Here is a 23,696-nt window from a genome sequence, read left to right as displayed (position 1 = left end):
TGTAGCAATAGCCAAAAATACATTGCATGGGTCAAAATCATAGATTTTTCTTTTATGCCAAAAATCATTAGGATATTAAGTAAAGATCATGTTCCATGAAGATATTTTGTAAATTTCCTACTGTAAATATATCAGAACGTTTTGATTAGTAATATGCATTGCTAAGAACTTCATTTGGACAACTTTAAAGGCGAGTTTCTCAATATTTTGATTTTTTTAGCACCGTCAGATTCCAGATTTTCAAATAGTTGTATCTCGACCAAATATTGTCCTATCCTAACAAACCATGCATTGGAAAGCTTATTTATTCAGCTTTCAGATTATGTATAAATCTCAATTTTGAAAAATAGACACTTAAGACTGGTTATGTGGTCCAGGGTCACATGTTATTATGAATTATTATGAAAAGTAGCTATTTGGTGCAATAAATAAACTGTAGGCACAAAATCCGAAGTAAAATGGTTTGTGTCAGCAAATCAACTGCAACACAACTTTCTGTACTGCTCAGGATGTGCATAATAGCATATCTACACAAAATAAATAAACAAATGTGCAGTATTTTAAAGGTGGCACAGTGAGGACAGACAGACGAAGGCTGAACAAACTGCTAATTTTAGTGAGATGATTCACACTCGGCTCTTCTGCTCTGAAAATAACATTCAAAACTACATCTGAATGAAGTTCACTCCATGGACCGTCTTCCAAGAAATACATGGCCTGTTCAAAATTGAATGTACTATATTGATCTGTAAAGCATTATATAATGTTTGTTATTGGGTTATTTAATATGAAGTCAGACTAGATTTATGTCATATAGACATGAGTCTTCTTATTATTATTTGTGGTGTTGCACATACTGATAAGTGTCTAAATTACTCTGCCCTATATAGGTGTTTTTCTGCTGAAGTGTTGATGTAATGCATCAAAGTTCAGCCTTGATGTTCCACGGTGTCAGAGCAGCACAGACCCCCCTAGTGGCCTGCTCACTTCATAGACCTCTGAACCTGATGCTGAGTGAGCAAGTGCTGAGCTTCAGGTCAGAAATCAGGCTACACCAGCTGCCTTTAAGATTTTCACTCATTATGAGATGATATTTCTCATTTGAAATCTTCATATAAATGTTCTAACTTATGCACAACCATATTTTCAAGTCTTCTTTTGTGATGTTGTCCATTATTAAACGGTGGCAACTCACACGGTTGATTTCCATGGGGTTTTGGTAAAGTTTATTCACTTTATAACCACATTTCATGTTTTAGGGATCATAAAGGTTTTTCACTGGTGGGCAATATACGTTTTGGACAACATGAACACTCATTGGAGCTCAAAACTGGGAGTTCAATCCATAGGAAGTTGCGTGTTTCTTCCCAGACATTGTGATGCAAACTATAGTTAAAACATTTGACTCGATATTAAAAAGTCACTTTTGTGGTGTTTGAAGTGGATAAAGGTGAATAATTGTACTAAATATCTTCCATCTTCTGCCTGCATGATTTTATGAATTTATGAAGGTCAGGGCTGTAGCAACCATTACAACTGTTTTTATGATGGATGCATTTAGAACCAATAAAAGCAATGTCCAAATCACTTTTAGAAATCAGAAAGAAGTCACAATTGATTAGGATTACTAACCTAATTAAAATTCATGAGCCAAGCTGATCATTTTTATAACGTGTCCCTGCATTGACAACCCTATGATGGAGGACAAAGGTTTTGCAGTGCTTTTGAAACATTTCAGGTCAATATGACATTTATGTATTGCTTACATATGATATACAGGTTTATTGAATCGATGGGAAAAGATTGTTATTTTTATTCAAATGTACAGATATAGGCCTATCCAGATATACATGAGCTACCTCTAATTATTTTACAGGTATAGAGAGAATTTTTTTTTTTTTTCATTCTTAAGTTTAGCTGAAAATTACGTCTGCAAAAATGTTGGTAAAATAATTGTGAACTAAAGGGAAAGTAATGCTGCAGCTGCAAAATATTCTTTTATGCATCTCTGTTCCTGCAAATGAGCATTTATGAGCATGTAGGCCTAATTATCTTATCTTATTTTATTATAGGCTTTATCGGAGAAAAATGTATTCATAGATGTTAATACAACTTGTGAATACAAATTGTGACGGATGGTAAAACGCAGCTGTAGAAAATCAGCAGGTTCAGAATAAGTCTGCAGTGTTTCAAAAAAAGTCCAAAGTTCTTCTTTTTTCATTTGAAACGTTTAACAGTCAGATCAGTCCCAAATGTGTGCCTATATCACGTGCTAATATGCATAGAGAATTGTCTTCTCTATGCAAAAGTTTCTTCCCCAGGCAACCTCATGAAGAGTTAAATGTTCTCCCCTACTGTTCAATAAAAAGATGTGCAATACCACATTTATTTACTCAATGCTACCCTAATTCCATTCCTTGTCAATTCTATTCTATTCCATCTATACACCACAACTGTACATACACATTTTGTCTATTTCTGTTTATATTTATACATTTACAGTATATTTCTTATTATCTGTGTGTTGTTGTTGTCGTGTACTGGAAGCTTCTGTCACCAGAACAAATTCCTTGTATGTGCAAACATACACTCTAAAAAATGCTGGGTTAAATACAACCCAGTGCTGGGTAAAATAGGGACAAACGTTGCAATTGGGCTGTTTTGACCAAGCGGTTTGGTTAAATGTTTAACCCAACCTTCTGGGTAGTAACCCAACCGCTGGGTCAAAACAACCCAATTGCAACGTTTGTCCCTATTTTACCCAGCACTGAGTTGTATTTAACCCAGCATTTTTTAGAGTGTACTTGGCAATAAAGCGCTTTCTCATTCTGATTCTGATTCTGAATTCTGAATTCATTGAACTGAATTGCAGCTGATAAATTTGGTTTTGGGCATTACAGTGTGGCATGTGGTGACTGCATGTATCAGTTTATAACTGATGTTCATAAATAATATAACCTTGATGCCAACATATCTAAAGTATTGAAATATTCTTTCAATTTAAAGTCCAAATCCTGTCCAAGTTGTGTTTTTAAAAACAGCAGGATATAGATTTTCACTCAAAATGATAAGGAAACTCGTACTTTTTATTGTCAAAAACATATTTTTACAGCATTCTAGAGCAAGATGCAACATGCATTGTCTCCAATTCAATTTATGTCACTGTATTATTACTCATTTTCACTATGAATGGTAAGGTACATTTCTTATCAACAATAATGTAGCATTTTTACATTATATTTCATAAATAATATCACTGATGTTGGTTTAGTATGACTGCATTTTGCCGGTTGGATGTGGGACTCGAACCCAAGTAACTCTTCTTTATCTCCTTTAGCTCTCTCCCCTCCCTTCCAAAGTTCTCTCTCTCTTCCTATTGGCTGATCGTTCGCGAGACTGGTGCAGAGACGCGCGCTGATTGGCTGGTGGCGCTCGAATGATCTGTTCGGAATTCAGCAGAAGTACAAGTGATGAAGAGTGACGCTTCTCTTTCTCATCACACACTAACCTAAAGAGTGTGTGATCAAAGTGTCGCAGAGACGGTGAGTGAATTATTGAAAGTTGAGACTCAGTGCATGTTCTTTCTTTCTTTCTTTCTTCTCATGTTATGTATCATAATGGATGCTTACATGCATTGACATCATACGTTCATTTTCTTTAATGAAAAGAGATGCTTTTTCATTTTCAATGTAGTATTTAACAGTTTATTCATTTGAAATGTTCAAATAAGCCGTTTCTGAAGAGTTTAGAGTTGATTTTTGCTATGCTTTTATCCCTGCTTTGTTTTGCATGTTAGTTTGTCATGCAAATTGAAAAAAAAAGAAAGAAAAAAACACGAACAGATGTGACTAACGTAAAATAAGAAAGCAAGCAAAATCTTCCGGTACGTGTATTTCAGCACGAGCCTTCTGGTTTCCTTTGCATAATAAATGAGGTTATGTGAGCATTCATTGTCTCATTCCTAAACAAAGACCAGGGTTGTATTTCAGTGCCCTATAAAAAGAAAATTGAAAATTGTGTTATTTCAGCCTGGCCTGATCCTAAAACGACTTTCATTGGTGTAACCTAATGTTGTCAGGTTGATTCTGTAATATATTACTTCATATTTTTTGACTTGAACAAAATGCATTTAAATGTTAAGCTCATGTTAGGTTACCTGACAAAACATTTGTGACCCTGGAGCACAACATTTTTCAAAATTGAGATTTATAAATCAGCATAGGACAATATTTGGCCGAGATACAACTATATGAATATCTGGAATCTGAGGGTGCAAAAAAAAAATCTAAGTATTGAGAAAATCTCCTTTAAAGTTGTCCAGATGAAGTCCCTAGCAATGCATATTGCTAATCAAAAATTAAGTTTTTATATATTTACGGTAGAAAATTGACAAAATATCTTCATGGAACATGATCTTTACTTATTATCCTAATGATTTTTAGCATAAAAGAAAAATCTATAATTTTGACCCATGCAATGTATTTTTGGCTATTGCTAGAAATATCCCCGTGCAACCTATGACTGGTTTTGTGCTCCAGGTTCACATTTTACAGTGTGCATATCAACCTGTCATGCCTCAACATTGGGATTTTTTCCCAACATTTTTGGGAATTTTGCTTAAAAATTGTAGGGTTTTTGTTTTTTTACAACCATGTAGACTTAAATGAAGTTAATTTGGTTACCTGACTAAATATTCTACAGTGTGGATTTTTACATTAAATTGTGCATAAATAATGGCAGAAGTGAACATCAAATGCAATTTGTTGCATGTTTTTTCAAGTGAATCAAACCGTTCTTAGACACTTTCATAACAAAATCTGAACTATTGAATCGAGTTACTTGGTCTTACAGTGCAAAGTAAGCAGCAGTAAGTCAGAGTTTGATCAGTGATGGGCGGCGGAGGACAGCAGACGGACCGGATCACCGGTACCAACGGGAGGTTCGGCACTTACACCTGGGAGGAGGTGCAGAAACACACTAAGTTTGGAGATCAGTGGATCGTGGTGGAAAGGAAGGTTTATAATGTGAGCCAGTGGGTGAAGAGACACCCCGGAGGACTGAGGATCATCGGACACTATGCTGGAGAAGATGCCACGGTAAAACACTCGACATCAATACATTTACAGTACATTTAACACGGAAGAAATTTTATATACATCACATTACTGCAAAACAATGGCTGTGTCCAGTGTTCGAACTATACCGTGAACTTTGGGGGAGCCCACTTGTTTGTTTGTTTTTAATAACGGGGGGCGCTATAAGCACTATATAGGATAAATCACTATACAAGATTTACCCTATTATACTTTATCGACACGAATTGATAGGTGAAACAACAAACAGCCACCCACAAATAGTCTATAAACAAAGCATCAGGCTGTCTTTGAGTTCACGTGAACAACGGTTAAAGTTACTCGTCGTCAGGCTACAGAAGAACACCATAATTCCTCCGTTCACCTAAGACATCGAGAGTCACGCAGACCTATAACAACCCAGCCACAACACATAATTGCGATTAACATGCCTTACCTTAACACAGAATCGACCACAGAGTCCAGCGTTTATATTTTTTCTACGAATCTTTGAGTTAATGAGTGGAATTTGCACCGCAGCATCCCCACACCTTGATGCTCATGACAAGAATAGCATGTATAGTTATCTTTATTGAAGTGAATTAGGTTTAAATCGCCGTCATGCATGAATGAATGATATTTTTGCAAGTTTACACACAATGATCACATTACACAAAACTGAAATTGCACGTCAAAATAACACATTGTCAATATTTTTTGAGACCCCCCCCCAAATTTCACAAATCACGTTTTCAGGGGAGCCCATGTCTTATTAAGGGGAGCCTAGCTCCCCCGTAGTTCGCACCCTGGCTGTGTCTCATAACCTAGTGAGCTACCTACCGAGGCACCCTTTTTTTCCTTTATAGTTAAAAAGATTGTGCTAAAATCATCCTATAATATCTAAGTATCGACCAGATTACTGCAAAACAGGCCCAAAATCGACCAAGACAGCATTTTGGGAATCATGACCAAAAATGCTATATAATATTCATTTTTACACTCTATTGTAAAACAAAGTCTTATACTGAGCTGCCTAGACCTTTGGTTAAAATGCCAATTTCCGCCACGGAATGAAATACCGAATTTTTATCTCACAATTCTGACTTCTAAACAATTGGGCATTTATAATCTGCAGTTGTGAAGTATAAACTTGCAACTGCGAGAAAAAGGTCATAATTGTGAAATACAAAATGTATTTTTTGTTGTGTGGCAGAAAAAAAAATTTGAGAAAAAAAAAATCTGAATTGTGAGAAAAAAAGTCAGAATTTTCATGAAATGCAAGAAACAAAGTCCAAATTATGAGATAAAAAGTTGCAATTACCGTGCAATTGTTCTGTGGCAGAAATGGGCTCCCGTACATTATGGCCAAACGTTCTGTTTAAAGTAAATTTTACATAGTCAAAACTATAATTTGTTGGCCTCATGCAAAAAATGCTATGTAGTGAAAATGTGAATAATTAATCATGCAAATATTAATATGCATTGACATTCAAATATAACAAATGTTACAAACTAGGCAGCATTCTGGAGTATTTTAGGCATGTGTATCTAATGCTGTCTAGGTAGGTGGCTTATTAAATTTTTGTTTCAGTGTTGTTGTGATTGATTCAGATAAGAATAAAATAATGATTATCAGTGTGAAATTTATTTGATCTGGTGTGACAGGAGGCGTTTACTGCGTTTCATCCAGACCTTCAGCTGGTGAGGAAATACATGAAGCCGCTGTTAATCGGGGAGCTTGAGGCATCTGAACCCAGTCAAGACTGCCAGAAAAACGTGAGTGTCGAGACATAACCTACACAGAATAAATGAATAAAACCTTGTTGTGGATGTAAAATTTAGCTGACACTTCAGTCAATTGAATATGGATTCTCTAAATATATCTGGATGATGTATATTAATATGTATGATGAATTACTAGAAAAAGACAAAGAGATATATGAAGTGAATTTTGAGTAAAAAAATCTAAAATTTTAAATATAGTATTTTGTTTTTCAAAACTGGATAATGTGCATCTAATTTAGAGAGCAGTTCTGAGTTTTCTGAGCTTCACTAATTTGACAATCAAAATGACAGCTAGTTGAATTTCCATGAATCTGTTGCCCTTCTGGTTAGGATGCACGTATCAAATTCAGAATTCAGTTAACGAGTGTGAAACTGAATCACAGGAAGTTGAGTTGAAATTCAAATTGGAATGACAGGAATTTACTGAATTAAAATTCAAAGAAACTTATTAGGGAAATTATTTGGGAAAGGATTGCTTCTGTGTTCCTGGAAGGCTTATAAAACCTTCAAATGCCAAGACATTTTTAGCTTTTTTTAACACCTTTAAATAAGTCTGTCAAATAGTCAATTTTAGTTCAACTGATGAACTTCCCTTTTCTAAAATTGGCTATTTTTTTCTTTCTTTTTTTTTGCTTTAAATGACATATTTATGGCATATATATATATATATATATATATATTCAGAGTTTATATCTTGAATTCTGATGTTTGTTATCTCAAAATTTACAAAAACAAAGTCTGAATTATGAGAAAAAAAGTTGTTTTTATTTTTTGTGGCAGAAACGAACTTCCATACATATATCTTGTGGTTTTTCTCTTTTCTAAAAGTGTCTGCTCAGTGAATAAATGTTAATGTTTTTCATTTTCAATTTTAATTCTACTTATTTTAATTCAAATTCTACATCTATTTCACATATAAGTGCTGCACAATGTGTTTGATTCCAGAAAACAGTTACTGTGTATTTTATGAGCTCTGGATCATGACCTTCACATCACAGAATGACTGTCAGACTGTAATTCCTCTTCCCAGACACCCAAATATCAGCTTGTTGTCTTAAGTGTGACATTAAAGCACAAAAAGCAATGCACGGCTCAGATTAACCTTTGCCCGAAGACATGAGTCATACACTCCAATTCGGCTTTCACCCCTCTTCTGAGTGATTCAACTACATTCACGCCTTAAAAATTCAGGTCATGAAAGTCGATTCACTTCTGCATTTAAATGCGATTGTCACTCCCTTCGCAGTGTGAACGTTACCGCAGAGGACTGTATTTGTTGTCATTTTACCTTCGTTTTCTCTCAGGCTGCTCTTGTGGAGGATTTCCGAGCCCTTCGTGAGCATCTGGAGGCTGAGGGGTGTTTCAAAACCCAGCCCCTGTTTTTCATGCTGCATCTGGGTCACATCCTGCTCCTGGAGGTCATCGCCTTGATGCTGGTGTGGTGCTTTGGAACCGGCTGGATCAACACAGCCATAGTTGCTGTTTTAATGGCTACCGCACAGGTATGATGGACATGTTTTATATAATCGTGACTGTCATTAAAATATATTGTTCAGTCTTGAAACTCTAGATGGCGCAGGCTGATGGGGTGTTAACGTAACTGATGATATTCTGAGACTTAAACGACTTGGCACAAGCTGATTGGTTCATGCTGCATATGCAGCCAATGAGCTTACTGCCTTGCATTTATATGGCTGGCTAGCACTCACTTGAGATTCCTGCAGTGCGCTTTCAGAGTTCTCTGAAACCCTCCACCTTCCCCAGCTCCACCTGTATAGATCTTATACGGGATCTGCTATTTGTGCACCGTATCGCCATATGCATTGGCAGTAGCAAGTTCCTGTACTTGCTTGCAGCAGCAGCAATAATCTACAACTACAGCAATAACCAACAGCAGCAACAATTCAGCAGCAGCGTAGCAGATCTGTCCCGCCAAGACTAAATACATTAACATTGTCATATCCGTCACCATGCTAAAATGTTCAGAGAGTTGTTATGATTGAACTATGTTTAAAAAGAGCAGCAGAATTGGTAACCAAAATCTGCTGTGCTTTGAATGCTGGTGTGCTTAACTAGCTTAGCTAGCACTAGCTGGTCAGCGAGGAGTTTTCTTATAAAGAGCATAACTGGGAACTTCATCTTGATGCAAAAATGTAAATGGTCATGTTTTTTTGTTTGTTTTTGTTTTTTTTTTTGTCTGTAGTCGCAGGCTGGATGGCTGCAGCATGACTTCGGTCATCTGTCTGTGTGTAAAACATCACGATGGAATCACTTAGTGCACAAATTTGTCATCGGACACCTGAAGGTACCAACATATCCTGCCCAGTCCTCACTAGAAAATCATCGCCCAGTTTCACAGACAACGCTTAAGCCTAGTCCTAGACTAAAATGCATGTCTGGGCTGTTTTAACTGAAAGAAACTTGGACTGACTGATCTTAAAATATATCAGTTCCGTTGTTTTGTCTCAAGATGCACATCCGTAGTGTTTTTTTCTAAGGCACAATTATAAAACTACTTAAATGTCCTAATTGAACAATAGTATCCAACTGAAAAAGAAAGCTGGATTTTGAGACATGGTTTTTAAAGTTGAACGTCACACAGACTCTTAAAAATGTGATGCAAGACACTGAAAAATCTGTGGGTCAAAGACATCCATTCATAACGATGATTTGCATTTTTTATTAGCAAAAACGTGAAACGTTGAACAATAGTATACATCTGGAAAACAAGGCAGGATTTCAAGACATGGTTTTAAAAGTCAAAACTTCCCACAGCATCTTAAACCTGTAGCGCCACGAGTCACTGAAAAACCAAAGATATTCGTTTATAGCAATGTTTCGCTTTTTTTTTTTAAGTTAAAGGGGTCATATCACAGGAAACAGTCCTCCATAAAATGCGCTGCACACATCTGAATATTTGGGTTGAACTGTTCTGGAACAGTGTTGTAAATACAACGTAACCACTGATTTCTAGTTGTGTCCTCTTTTGGAAGGCCAAACAAAGTAATTTCGCTTTCACAACGAAACACACAGCATCACACACGGCGGGCTAGAGTGAGCAGAGGCCGGCGGATTCGACAAAGGAGCGGCCGGCGGGCTTGCGGCAAACACATGTGACGACCCCGGGCTGGACTACGGTGAAAGCCGATCCGGCGATCCACAGTGCAAAGTTGATGTGTGCAAATCTTCCCACACAGTGACGTAGACATGTGGGGGCGTGTTTAAATGAGGCGTTTTAGGTAGGCGTGGACAAGTCTTAACTTTGATAAAGAATATCTCTTTGGGTTTGAGACTTTAGTCTTTGCAACTTTAGGGATCTTATCTATTCATGAACAGCTTGTAACACTCCAAAGAGAAAGGAAAATTTGAAATTGCATCATATGACCCCTTTAAAATGCTAAATGTCAAACAATAGTATCCACCTGGAAAAGAAGGCAGGGTTTTGAGCCATGGTTTTAAAAGTCGAACTTCACACAATGTTTCGAAACCTTGGTGCGAAACACTAAAAGAGCCGCGAAACAAAGACATATGTTTATAATACCATTTTGCCTTTTTTAAAAGCAAAATCTCGAAACGTCAAACAATAGTATCCACCTGGAAAAGAAGGCAGAATTTTGAGGAAGTTGAACTTGACACAGCAACTTAAAAACTTGGTGCAAGTTACTAAAAAAAAAGCAAAAAACGCAAGGCAATGACATCCATTCATAACGGTGTGTTTCGCATTTGTAAAAGCAAAAATGCAAAATGCTGAACAGTAAGTATCCACCTGGAAAAGAAGGCAGGAATTTGAGATGCAGCTTATGAAAGTCGAACCTCACAAGGGAGACACTGAAAAAGACGAGTCAAACACATCCGTTCATAACGACTTTTCCCAGTTTTTAAAAGCAGAAATGCGTAATGCTAAACACTAGTATCCACCTGGACAAGAAGGTTGAGAGACACAAGTTTTTAAAACTTGAAAACGTAGTGCACGACAAAAAAGCTGCGGGTCAAAGACATCCATCTAGCGCAAGTTTACATAGACAACTATTAAAAAGCAGCACAGAGTAACGCAAAAACACATTCTGTTTTGACCACTTTTACATGCCCTTTAAAAGTGCAGTTTTAGTTTAGGCTTCAATCTGTCTGAAATTGTAATCTGTTTTTTTGCGAAGTCGTCCTAGCAGACAATGGTAACGTGATTGTAGCTCGACTTCGTCCAGCATGTATAAACGTCAGTCAGCCTACAACTGACCTGTTTGAAAGCTCTAAAAAAAGAGGTGTGCGACGTGTATTTACTCCACTCGATTACACACTGTGCCTTGTATTTTTCAACAGAGAAATGCTGTAGCTTGACTACGCAAAACCGTGCATTAGCTTGATTACAACTGCACATGTAAACAGTTACATTCAATATATTTATATGTAAATATAATTCACACAAAACCCAAAAAATAGTATTAAAATTGAGCTTAAAAATGCATTTTGGTACAGTCACATTGTTAGCTCATGCTAACGACAAACGTGAGTCTGCCATGTGCTTTCACATGAGGAGTGCTGTTTGTATGGTCATGAAAGTTGCTACATATAAAACATCTAAATTTGTCAGAGTTTCAGTTGGAAACCTGTTTTGGACTGTTAGTGCGTCTGATGTTTTTGTGTTCGTACGCGTCTGTCCTCAGGGAGCGTCTGCGGGCTGGTGGAACCATCGCCACTTCCAGCATCACGCTAAACCCAACGTGTTCAAGAAGGACCCAGACGTCAACATGCTCAATGCGTTTGTGGTGGGAAAAGTGCAGCCTGTGGAGGTACTAACACACCATCCGCATGATACATGCATGAAGAAAATACTTGATCGGATCTGATTGGACTCTTTCTGTCTGTCTTTACTACAGTACGGCGTTAAAAAGATCAAGCATCTGCCTTACAACCATCAGCACAAGTACTTCTTCTTCAGTAAGTCGCTTTATGGCTACAGGAAGGTTTACCAGATTCCTACTGGAATTTATATCATAATTTGGATCGTAAAGGATCCTAATGAAAATAAATAACAATCAAATAAGATCCTACATGATAAACTGAAGTTTGTCTGGTACGGTACGGTTTTGTAGTGTTTTGAATGTATTTTTTGTTTGCTTAATCCTCTATTAAACAAATATCGCTTAATTTTCATATAATTTATATGAATAGAAATGTAACATTTATAAATAGAAATGTTCATTTATTGATGTAGAATTTACATAATATAATATAAATATATGTTTATATAAGTGGCATTTTATGTATGTATTATAATATTATTTAAAAATATTAATATATCCTAATAATATTAAATTGCATGCACACATATATATATATTAATATATACTGTATTATATATATATATATATTATAATATATAAATACTATACTATACTGCTATATATATATATATATAATACTAGATATATATATATATATATATAAATAAACATTTTAAATATAAATAATATATTAAACATATTCACGAAACCTTAAATGTTTATAAAATATTTTGCCATATATTAATAATTTGATCATTAAGAGTCCCATTTAGCACATTTTATCATGTCTTTTTTGCTAATTTCTTCTTAAAATTACAGCAAAATGTCTGATTATGTGCAGATTATGATTTTCACAAAAAATATCTCCATCCTGTAGGACGAGTTATAAACCACCAACTAGGCTTGATGTTTAACACCTTTTTCTGTCATTGTTTCTCAGTTGGGCCGCCTTTGCTCATTCCGGTGTATTTCCAGTTCCAGATCTTTCACAATATGATCGTACATGGTCTTTGGGTGGTAGGTTCCCATGATCGCTTTGGCTCTTGCCGTGTTCATGCAGCTGAATGTGATTTTACAGCACTTTCTCTGTCCTTATCTTATCTCTTCTCGTCTTATCTCTTTTAGGACCTCGCGTGGTGTATAAGTTACTATGTTCGATACTTCCTGTGTTACACGCAGTTCTACGGTGTGTTTTGGGCGGTGATTCTGTTTAATTTCGTAAGGTAAAAAAAATCATTTCATCTACAACTTCTGCTTAAAATATGTTAATATTCCAAATGCGTTCTCACTGGCTGAGAAGCAAAATACAATCACTTATTAAAAAATACCACGGTATTACTATGTTTTTTGCACATGCACCATGTAGCACTATGCTTTTCTTTCACTTACCGAAAATTATCTTGAGTATACTAGTTTTTTTGGACATTTACCACAGTAGTACCATAGTATTTTTGGAAATGCCTTGGTATATGAATATACAATATAAGTCAAAGCACTACGGTTTTACTTTTACACACTGCTTTGTTTGTGCCAGAGAGCGAGAGAGAGAGAGAGAGGTGTGGGCGTGTCCTTCACTGTTCACTCTCTCATTGTCTGATTGCTGTAGTCTCCGCCCACTCCTCCTGCACCAATCAGAACGCTGGAGCACTGATTGCTCACAGCTGCTGGTGTGTAAGAGGTCATAAAGCTGTGAGGTTGCTCAGTGTTCATCTCTGTTACTGTCAGCGCACAGTGTCTGTGTCACAGTGTCTTTTCACCCCTTCTCTGCAGTGTGATGATCTTTTCTTTTTTTGTTGAGATTATTTGAGTTATTTTATATTGAGTTTATTACTTTCAGGAGGATCTTTAGTCTTATAGTTTATGTTGAGTTGTTTTCTGTTGTTTTTTTCTACTTTATTTCCCCTTGTTGAACCTGCTTTTATAAAATTGTAAAATGGAAAGAGTGTGTATGCATTTTTAATTCATTTTTATTTAAATCCTTTTTCCTTCAGTAGTTCATTTTAAACAGTCATGCGGTGTGACAAATTAATACTCAAAATACAAACATTTTATCTCTCAATTAATATGGTCAGAAATGTATAATAATTAGAAAAAATGTGCAAAATGCAGTTTAAGCACATGTACTTTGACCTCCTTATAAAGTTGCAAAGGCTTTATAGAAGTCTTTCCAGTGAGTTGGAAATATGTTCAGCTTCACTGATCTCAGATCAGTCTTCTGACACCCTCTTAAGTTTCATGTTAAAAATCTATAAATAAAATGTATATATTATTTTTTTTTTTATTATTTGGGGGGGGATATTCAAATAGGTGGAAGCTAAATTTAAATCTAAAGAACTGTGCAGAATTATTATTATTATTATTAATACCGAAAGTTTCCATGACAGATTTATTTAAACTAACTAGCTAATAAAGCATGTGTAATTTAGTGCATATCTTTATCAAAATGCTCCTCACTAGTGTTGTTTTCTAGCTGACTAACAAGCTTTGAACATGAAAGGCTTTCCTGAGGTTCTGTCACGTTGTTTAAAAGCTGTTCTATTGAACTCTTTCTGCAGTTGAAATGCGCATCGACTGAAAACGGCACTGACCAAAATTTCATCACAATAAAAGATTTACTAAAAAATGAGAAATCGATGTTTTCAGCACAGCTTCAGTGTTTGCGCAGCTCACACCTTTACCTGTTGTAGTTTATCCACTTTGCGTGCACGAAATAGACATTATCAAAATGCAACTGAATATTTCTGTATTGCCAAAATTTTGGTGCATTAATTTCCAAACATTTTCTTTAAATGTTCTGCAGTTTTCCTCTTGTTTTAAATAAATACGTAAAAATGGGTAAAAACTACCCATATATCAAAGTACCATGGTATTACCACCTGACACTCAAAAAAAAAAAAAAGTACTACTTTTGAGAGAGAATATTTTGTATAAGAGAAGTATCATATTGATCTTTTATGATGCTATCAAAGGCATTCGATTATTAAGTATGTTTACATGCACTACTAATTTGTCAATGGGGATGAATTCAATCTGATTTCAGATTCTGAAAGTTGTTTATTTGAACCCTAAACACTGCAATCCAAGTCACATATTCATTTACATGTGCATTACGTGTATTGCGAACAAAAACACCATGTTAATCTCAGTTTCCTCCACTGACCAGTTCAAAAGACGAAAATATGACAAAATATATGTAAACATACGCATCACAGAACTGTGTATGTGTCCAAGTGGTTTTTGAATCCGATATATATTTAGATATTCAAATTCAAGCATTTAGTTCTTTCCTGTTAATTGAATTAGTACAGTTGTACACTAACCTATTACAATCTGATCAGTTTCATTTGGTTCAAGCTCAGTTGGATTGATGGAGGTGTTTGCATGAAGGCTTTTCAATCTGATTGAGCCATCAATCCAATTATCAATGTTATTAGGTTACATGTAAACATAGCTAAAGGTTATTGCTCCACCAATTGCTTTGGGTGATTTACAGTTAATATTGAATTTTTGTGTAACACAATGTAATTGTGAGATCCTGCTTGGGGTAAAGTCACATGATTGTGGTGTTCCTGTGGGCCGCAGGTTCATGGAGAGCCACTGGTTTGTGTGGGTGACCCAGATGAGCCACATGCCCATGCACATCGACTACGAGAAACACCAAGACTGGCTTAGCATGCAGGTACATTCTGAGCTGTCACAGCCGCACTGGGTTTAAGTCATTCTACCATGCCAATTCTGTGCATTTCTGTCATTTAGCTGGTTGCAACCTGTAACATCGAGCAATCCCCCTTCAACGACTGGTTCAGCGGACACCTCAACTTTCAGATTGAGCACCAGTAAGATAAACAAAAGTGCTTTCAGTGCGAAAATGGCTTCAGTTTATCTTCGGCATTTCACAACTGTGCTTTGTTCTTGTCCCAGTCTCTTTCCCACAATGCCTCGGCACAATTACTGGCGCGCCGCTCCACACGTGCGAGCGTTGTGTGACAAATACGGAGTCAAGTACCAAGAGAAAACCTTGTACGGGGCCTTTGCGGACATCATCAGGTATGACGCACACCTGAAAACCCACGGTTTCACCTTCAAAAGAAGCTTTTGCTCTGAACTATTCCTATATAACATGAAACAGCATTGACAACCAATTTAAGGGTCCGTTGTGGTTGGGGTCAATTTGGGCCACACTTGATTTTTCAAACTGCTTGAAATACTGCTTAATCGGTTTATTTTTTCTTGAAATTTGGTGACTATTTCTCATTTAGGGTCATGAATGTGCATGCAAAGTTTCGACAGACGTATTTTGGAAAGGCTGCACAAATTGTTCTGACTTTGTGTTTGGGTCTTACTGACACCCCCATTGACCCACAATGAGGCAATAATAATTGGTTCAAATAAAATATGAAAAGCAATTAATCATGTTTTATTGAACAAAACAGCTAAAATACGTAATGTAATAAAACAATATAATCATAACGTACATATCAAATGCCTGCAGAAGGCGCCAATGGCCTGGCGATTGTTTTTGCACTTTACAGTGCAATCTAATTCTTGTTTAATATCGACTAAACAACATTTAATTCAAATGCCTTTGATATTTGAAGAACATGTGGACATCAAAACATGCAAACTCAGAGCAAGGGTTTAAACTTTTTTTTTAGTTTTTTGAAGTTTGATGAACCTTTAGCATATTTAGAAAGAATGCTGTATTCTCATGTGTTGGCATAGGTTTATAAATGATTTACCTTAAATCTGATAGAAATGTGCACATTGTTCACAGATGAACGTTATAAGCAACTCAGACTCACAGCATATGCAAAGATGGAGTTTGAGATGCTCCGCATGTAAATTATAACTGTTTGTGTGGAGCAGCATTTACTGTGAACGGATTATGACTATGCTTTATTGTGATTTTTTTAATGGTTTTAATATTTTGTGCAGCCTTGGAAAACAGTCTAATAATGCTTTTCATGGATTCTTGTCCGTGGAATGCACCACTTCCGGTATTTTGCTGGTTAATTGACACGGGCAAAATGCAATCTAAGCTTCTTTTTTTTTTATGTATACTCTAATTTAATCGAGGACTCGTGACTGCCCTACTTTATTTACAAATTACATAGAAACCAATGGGGGTCAATTTTATCCCAAACACAAAAGTTTAACCCAGTTTTTGCACACAACAGGAGGGTTAACAAGACATTTACTGAGAGAAACGAGGAAAAATGTAGAGTGGGAGTTGATTTTATCCGTCTGGGAATTGATTGGATTGTGTTCTATATATGAATGATTCATACTTATTCATATTTTGTGCGCATATACTGGCAGATGCTTCAGCACTAACTGTTCCATTACTCTCCTCTCAGGTCTTTGGAAGAATCTGGAGAACTCTGGCTGGATGCGTACCTCAACAAATAAAATCTCACTTCTGTTTGCATTTTTTTTTTAATGAAAAGCTGAGCAGAATCTACCAATCAGAGAGAGCATGTCGCAGACTAGACATTAAAAAGTCTCCTAACTAAAAGACCAGTCAATCAGATTGCTAAAATGATGCGTAGCACTTTTGTTTTTGATATTTAAAGGGTAATTGTGGCACTTTGAATGTGTTTTAAAGAGACTGATCAGAGAGATGTGGGTCTTGCTCCTAATAAAGAACGTATCTGATGGTGCATGAACGTGCATGATTGTTCCTGAAAGTCGTGTGATAGCTGGATTACAATTGCTGAAATTTAGATTTGCATAGTTGCTAGATGCATTGAATATTTTGAGGATAATTTCGGAGGCACAGTCTTTTAGCAGTCACTTTATTTCTTAAATTTACAACAGTGATTTTGTTTTTATAAATAACATTTGGAGAAACTAGCAGGATAATACTAAGAGGTTGTACTTCTGGGTTTTATATGACATGATTTCCTACTACTGGTAACCAATTAAACTGATTAAACCTCATCTGTGTGTCTTTTTCAAGTGTCTCTATTGTGATTGAACTACATTCTGAAGGATCAAAATCTCTAAATGCCCTTTATACAAATTAAAACACTTGTTCCGTATACAGTGTTGACGAAGGAAAGACATGCATGAAATCCAGCTGATATATCTACTGTTCTCGCGTCATTCATTCGTCATAACGATCAGCATCAGAACGTGTGATGAGACTGAATTTAGCACATTATTTACATTTACGTCTCTTTCAAAGCCAACGTCACCGATGCAATCATACATCAAACCCCAGAAAACATTCACTCTGTTCAATCTTATGGACACGGGTGAATCTCACCTGTAAAACCTGTACGGGTCACATAACCACAAGATCACAAGAAATATGTTTATTTTGCTTAAATTACATTTGTTGCACTGTTTTGAATTTCACCTCAACTTAAACTTTTTTGAATTACTGTAATGTGATTTGTTTTTGAATTGTAAAACATGAATTTTTGAATGAATCATTGAGAATTACAAAAACTCAAGAAAATGGCTGCAGTACTTTGAGAAATTGACAAATGACGCAAAAATGTTAATGATCCTAAAATGGTCTTTCTATAATAATCCTTTTGTTTTTGAGGTGAAAAGTCATTGTACTGATTTTCATTTATGCTGATTATTATTATTATTATTTTTCTAAATCAATGTTACTTTGAGCAATGGTGGTTAAAATGACATTCAAAAACAACAAAAACATTAATGGTCCTGAAAGAGTCTTTATTTTTATCATAGTTTAATTTTTCTTATTTTGAAGCGTGGCCTGTACATGTTTTCATGAGACTCACCGATATATTGTTTCCATGCACTAGAGAGTCGTATAAGCTTACAACTATTTTCCAGCATGAACAAGATGATGTGTGTGGATAAATTACAATAAGGTCCGTACATGCACTAATAATAAAAAAGCACCATTAGAAAATCTATTGGATTAGACTTCATTGGTGGGTTTGGTTGATGGTTACTGTTGCCAGGTGACCGTTTGATTGACAGTCCATGTGAGCATTTAGGTAGATGCAATTTTCTCTTGCTGTTTAATCAGAATCTCCTGCAGTTCCGAATCTCCTCGACTCTTCTGACGGAGGGAGAAAAGACAAATGAGAAGAGTTCTGTGGTGTTTAGTGCACTGTTTAGCAGTACATCTCTCTACATGTATCATATTGTGGATGATGAAGTGTTTCTGACCTCTAGTAGTGATTTCTGGACGGTGATCTGGCTGTAGACGCGAGATCCCTCGTCTCCACACACAGCCTTCAGGTTATCTTTATTCAGAGAGAAGAGCTGAGCGCCGGTCAGGATTCCCAGACGCTCCACCGTCCTGACAGACAGACAGACACATTATTTCTCAACTTTATCCTTCTTAATTGTGTTACTTTTTTTAAAGACCCCATGAAATCAAACTGCCTTCAATTAGCAACAGCAAAGTAAAGCTGTCGAATGTGGTTTTTCCAGGTTGTGACAAACTAAAGGCTATTGGCTATAATTAAAAAAGAAACCAACCCTTCAATATGTCCCGATTTCAATGAGAAATGTTAAAAGGAAAAAAGCTGCACCTGATGCGTATCATGGGGTCTTTTTTGTTGATTATTCCGTTTTGTTTACTATCGTTTAAGTTTAGAAGCTTTAATGAGTTCTTAGTAAATGTGAACATTTTAATAATTTTTTCATAGTTTGGAAGGCTTAACGAGTTCTCAGGAAAAACATTTTATATTTATTTTAATGTTTTCAGTTTAGGATTAATGAATTCTAGTAAAAATATATTTTATTTTTTAGTAAATTTTTCATTGTTTCATATTTTTATATATATATATATATATCTCACAGTTTAGAATTACTTTTATTTGAATTTCTTTTATATTTTAAAAGGCTTTTGAGTTCTCAGTATAAATAAATGCTTAATGTTTTTATCACTTAGGATTGAGTTCTCAGTAAAAAAAAATAAAAATTTAATATTTTTTTTGTTAAGAAGGCTTAATGAGTTCTAAGTAAAAAAAAAAAAATTTTAAATAAATCTTTTAGTTTAGCAGGCTTGATGAGTTCTCAGTAAATACATTTTATTTTATTTTAATATTTTTCATTGCTTCCGTTTTTAGTAAAAACATGTTTTATTTATTTTAATTTGAAAGCATTTTTACTGAGTTCTCAGTAAAATACATTCTTTTTATTTTAATAGTTTTATTGTAATAGCTTAAGATTGAGTTCTCAGTAAAATATATATATTAACTCGAGTTCTCTGTAAAAGCAATTTATTTGACTCACGGTTTGGAGAAGCCCTTGGCATTGAGCCAGTTGGTGACCTCGGCCGGGTTGGAGTTAAAGGTCAGAGGAACAGCAGACTGACGCACCACTTTAAAGTTCCTCGCAGGCTGTTGAATCTTATTACCGGTGATCAACATGAGCAGCTCATCGTTCACTTTGTCCATCTGTTGACCTGAGAACAGTGATGGAGAAACACGTCAAATACACACTTTCAGATGTTTTCTGATCCAGAACCTTCTGCTCATATTTGTCTCAAACTCACTTTTGTCTTTGTCACTGCCCAGTGAGCTGGAGGGCGACTGTCCTCGGTATGACTGCATGAGAGTGGCAGGAAGACAAAATCATAATTAATTCGTATTTTTAATGATCAAAAACGTCTTGTTTTTTGCTGCTTTATAGTGTGTACATGTGTTTACCGGACTATAAGGTGTTCCTGGACTGTATGGCGGGTCAATAAAAGCGTGAGGATCCTCCAGTTTTACCACATCCAGGATATTATAGGGCACATATCCCGCCTGTCCACTTCGGTTCCTCAACTTCCACCACTGCTTATCATCCTCCAACACCTTAAAACACACAGTGGTTAGTTCTTTCTTTCATAACACAACTTGTATTACACTAAATTTTACAAGTGCTATCAAGCTATAAAATGAATGTGCATGGCTCAGAGCTCAGATTAGCTCATCTTTTGGGAATTTGATGACAAATGCCTGAGTTCATAATGAGATCTCTGACTATTGAGACTTTGGTTTGTTGGCACAATTTGAGAAACCCTAGAGGAAACATATGAAATTACTATTTTCGAAGGAGACTTGAGTGAAAACTCCATGAGAGCTCAATTTAATCTCACTGCTGTCTTTGAGAAGCACTTGATGTTAAATGTGATTTTTTTTTTTCTTCACATTCTTCATACCTCCAGAACTTCATCCTGAAGCACCGACAGCTCGTTTGCATTACGTGCCACAAAGTGGTAGCGAATCTTTGCATACTTGCGAGAAGCAGGAGACGTCGAGAAAGACCTGAAAAAAACGTGACCAGCCAAAAAATAAAGGATTTTAACATTTTGAACAAAAAGTGCCTTTTTTTCTAATGTTTACTACAGTTGAAAAAAATTTAAAGTTACTGAGATACAGATCTGACAACTCACTCACCCGTTTGAAGAGAGGGATGACTGTGATCCAAAGAACTGACATGGAAAAGATTAAATGCATTTAATACAGAGAAGAGATTTTCACACAGAGGAGATTGTGACAGTGTGTTTTAACACAGATTCATCTCTCTCTCTCACCTCTTTCGGTCTGTATTCTGTTTGCACCGGTGCACCGGCGCTCTCCGTCTCCCACGGTGACGAGCGGAACAGTTCCACCGGCGGCTCCCAGCCGTTCCGGAACTTTGGGACGTACAGAGGAGCGCACTGATCTTTCGGCCAATCAGCTCTAAGATGCACAAAGACACACCCAGAATTAAACAACATAGTAAAACATACATGCATTTTTCCATGACTGATGCTAATCAAGAGAATTTATTTATTAATTCATTCTAGAGAGATAACATTAAATATATCCCATAATACTTCATATAATAATAATAATAATAATATCAGCCATTAAAAAAAACAAACTGGTTGTTCATTAGTCAAAATTGCTCAAATAAAAACCTTTCTAATAACACAAGTGATCCTGTTTATTTATCCACTGAAAAGGGAATTTTGGGATTCACGAGAGGGAACTACCATCATCTGATACTGATCATCTCAAAAAAAAAAAAGCAAACATTGGCTGATTACGCAGCTCGATGTATCGGTTTGCCACTAACACACACTCCTGTAACACATCCACAGCGGTTGACTCATCACCTGGGCCGTGTCCAACAGTCTCCCAGCAGCTCAAAGATGGTCATCTCTTTGGGAGTCAGGTGTCCTCTCAGGAAGTCCACTGTGTCCCGGGACAGGTGAGGAGAGATGACCACACGCGGCAGCTCAGGACTGCCACAACTCTGCAGTATCTGAATTCACACAAGTGTTTTTATAAATGAGAGCTGTGTACAGTGTACACATTATGATTGGATGAGGCCTGAATGAGCCATTGCAAAATAACTGTTATACACCATTGCATTCTGTTATTATACCAAACAGGATACTGATGGTGGTGGTGATGATGATGATGATGATTATTATTATTACTTCTACTACTAATATATTTCTTGGTGGAACAATACATTATTGTGCTACTATCATTTACAAGGGTATTTCATTGCCAATGTTTATTTATCTATTCAGGATTATTTATACTTCTATTTGCATTTTTAATTACATTTTACTTTTTTATTAAATCCAAAAAGTTGTCTTTTAGTGGCGATTATTAGCATTTATTTAGTCTGATGAAACTCTATTCCTAAATTTCTGTTCCATAATTAACCAATAGAGGTACATGGTGTGTTTTTATTTTGTGCATGTGTTCAGTTCCTCACCATTTCCAGAGGTCCAAACAGGAAGTGCACGAGCTCTGCAGCGCTGGGGTTCTGGATGTGTTTCTTCAGTTTGGCCTGTGGAGGGTGCACACAGACCATCAACACATTCGTTCATGAAACTGAGCAGAATAAATTTGTGTATTTTATTCGTAAAACAATTCTTCCATAAATTTTCACTTGAACTAATATCAACATTTTGAAATGTGCTATTGTTTCTTTCAGCATGTTGTAATGTTTGAATTCGAGTGCACACATACCAGATTATCTTAAACCGCAGCAGTTTTGCATGAGAGTTAAAACATTGTGTATTTATGTTTAAGGGCGTTTTCAGTTTAGAAACAACGAGAGCAAGCGAAACCCACCAGCAGATTGAAAGAGAGTTTCAGCTTCTGAAGACAGTCGATAAACTCGCCTTCTGATGGAGGTTTAGCTCGTAGCGTTAGCATTCCCTCTGAAACACACACGAGAATCATGTTTGTTTAGCAAAGCATGTAAATGTATTTAAACATTTGCTGTTTTCCTAAGTATAAACTAGCTAATAAGTGATTTATCGAAGGAATAAATGAAAGATGTGTTAAATCAAATGCATATGTACCTGCCGGGCCTCTTTTCTTGGTTTTCTTGCTCCTGTTGCGCTGGTTAAGTTGCGCAAAAGCCTCTGCCACTTTATGAAGACGTGCAACAAAGATCTCGATGTCGTCTAGAGCACAGTTCAGGATTTGCTGAATGACAAACATAGAGTGAAAACACACGGCCTGAGTTACAGCGTTACGCCTGGTCTGATGTAACCACGAATCTGATACACTCAATGCTTGAGTGTGTTTTACGTATGTGTGTGTGTGTGTGTGTGTGTGTGTGTGTGTAGTTCCCTCTCCGATATCCAGTGTTATTCAGGCACTCACCACGTCCTTCTCAATCCGTTGGGCCAGTTTCATATTGGACTCGGGGTCCTGCATAGACAATTCATCTGAGACAAAAACGAAGAGTATTTAAGATCAATGCATTTATTATAAATGTAAGTATATAAGTGTTTTGTGTATGTGTGTTTGGCACCTTTCATGTCTGTAGCTGCTACTCGACCTTTGACCCCAGGGCCAGGACTTCTAGGCTCAGAAGCCGGGATGATGCTCTCCCGGTGGTGTTTCATCTTTTCTTGGTTCATTCTGATGGAGAAATGAGAGAGGGAGAATTCATGTGCTCCAAAACCTAATTAGCAGCCTACTTGTATTAGTCAGCAACTTTAAAGATGGGTAATTTTGGCTAAGTTTATAATTTGGCAAGAATTACCCTTCTCAGCATGTATTGTTTGTTGAGATGGGTATCTTTGTGTAAAGAAAATTATAATGAGCTCAGATGGTGG

At 36.3% G+C, this 23,696-nt stretch overlaps 2 protein-coding genes across 7 annotated transcripts in view; one reads left to right on the top strand and one right to left on the bottom strand.

The window, feature by feature from the left end:
- Positions 1-3,445: 3,445 nt before the first annotated feature.
- Positions 3,446-17,434, top strand: fads2 (fatty acid desaturase 2). The gene is made up of 13 exons (XM_016245549.1): positions 3,446-3,542; positions 4,852-5,096; positions 6,738-6,848; positions 8,162-8,359; positions 9,061-9,162; positions 11,519-11,644; positions 11,732-11,792; positions 12,579-12,655; positions 12,764-12,861; positions 15,221-15,317; positions 15,395-15,474; positions 15,560-15,685; positions 16,996-17,434. Exons 2-13 carry the CDS (start codon positions 4,890-4,892, stop codon positions 17,045-17,047), a joined length of 1,335 nt encoding a protein of 444 aa, XP_016101035.1. The 5' UTR covers positions 3,446-3,542; positions 4,852-4,889; the 3' UTR covers positions 17,048-17,434.
- The window catches only part of eps8l2 (EPS8 signaling adaptor L2), a 33,566-nt gene continuing 26,947 nt past the window's right edge, over positions 17,078-23,696 (bottom strand). For 3 of the 6 annotated variants that reach the window (XM_016245547.1, XM_016245544.1, XM_016245548.1), the window contains 14 exons: positions 23,390-23,499; positions 23,239-23,303; positions 22,932-23,058; positions 22,699-22,787; positions 22,337-22,411; positions 21,723-21,871; positions 21,156-21,303; positions 21,019-21,053; positions 20,781-20,886; positions 20,284-20,433; positions 20,126-20,181; positions 19,868-20,044; positions 18,794-18,926; positions 17,078-18,683 (listed from right to left, as the gene is read on the bottom strand). In XM_016245547.1, the coding sequence (XP_016101033.1) occupies positions 18,615-18,683; positions 18,794-18,926; positions 19,868-20,044; positions 20,126-20,181; positions 20,284-20,433; positions 20,781-20,886; positions 21,019-21,053; positions 21,156-21,303; positions 21,723-21,871; positions 22,337-22,411; positions 22,699-22,787; positions 22,932-23,058; positions 23,239-23,303; positions 23,390-23,499 (1,489 nt within the window). In that variant the 3' untranslated portion in view covers positions 17,078-18,614. The remainder of the gene's footprint in view (positions 18,684-18,793; positions 18,927-19,867; positions 20,045-20,125; positions 20,182-20,283; positions 20,434-20,780; positions 20,887-21,018; positions 21,054-21,155; positions 21,304-21,722; positions 21,872-22,336; positions 22,412-22,698; positions 22,788-22,931; positions 23,059-23,238; positions 23,304-23,389; positions 23,500-23,696) is intronic. The other 3 variants (XR_001605814.1, XM_016245545.1, XM_016245546.1) reach the window with 3 other exon arrangements.

Source organism: Sinocyclocheilus grahami, unplaced genomic scaffold (assembly GCF_001515645.1).
Source record: "Sinocyclocheilus grahami isolate Dianchi unplaced genomic scaffold, SAMN03320097.WGS_v1.1 scaffold759.1, whole genome shotgun sequence".
In the NCBI taxonomy this organism is placed as follows: Eukaryota; Metazoa; Chordata; class Actinopteri; order Cypriniformes; family Cyprinidae; genus Sinocyclocheilus; species Sinocyclocheilus grahami.
Note: the sequence above shows the minus strand (reverse complement) of the source record. Positions and strands in the feature narration are given on the sequence as shown.

Coding starts and splice junctions, on each gene's coding strand:
- fads2 (XM_016245549.1), top strand. CDS start 4,890: ATGGGCGGCGGAGGACAGCAGACGGACCGGATCACCGGTACCAACGGG. Junction 5,097..6,737: donor ATGCTGGAGAAGATGCCACG/GTAAAACACTCG, acceptor CTGGTGTGACAG/GAGGCGTTTACTGCGTTTCA. Junction 12,656..12,763: donor TCGTACATGGTCTTTGGGTG/GTAGGTTCCCAT, acceptor TATCTCTTTTAG/GACCTCGCGTGGTGTATAAG.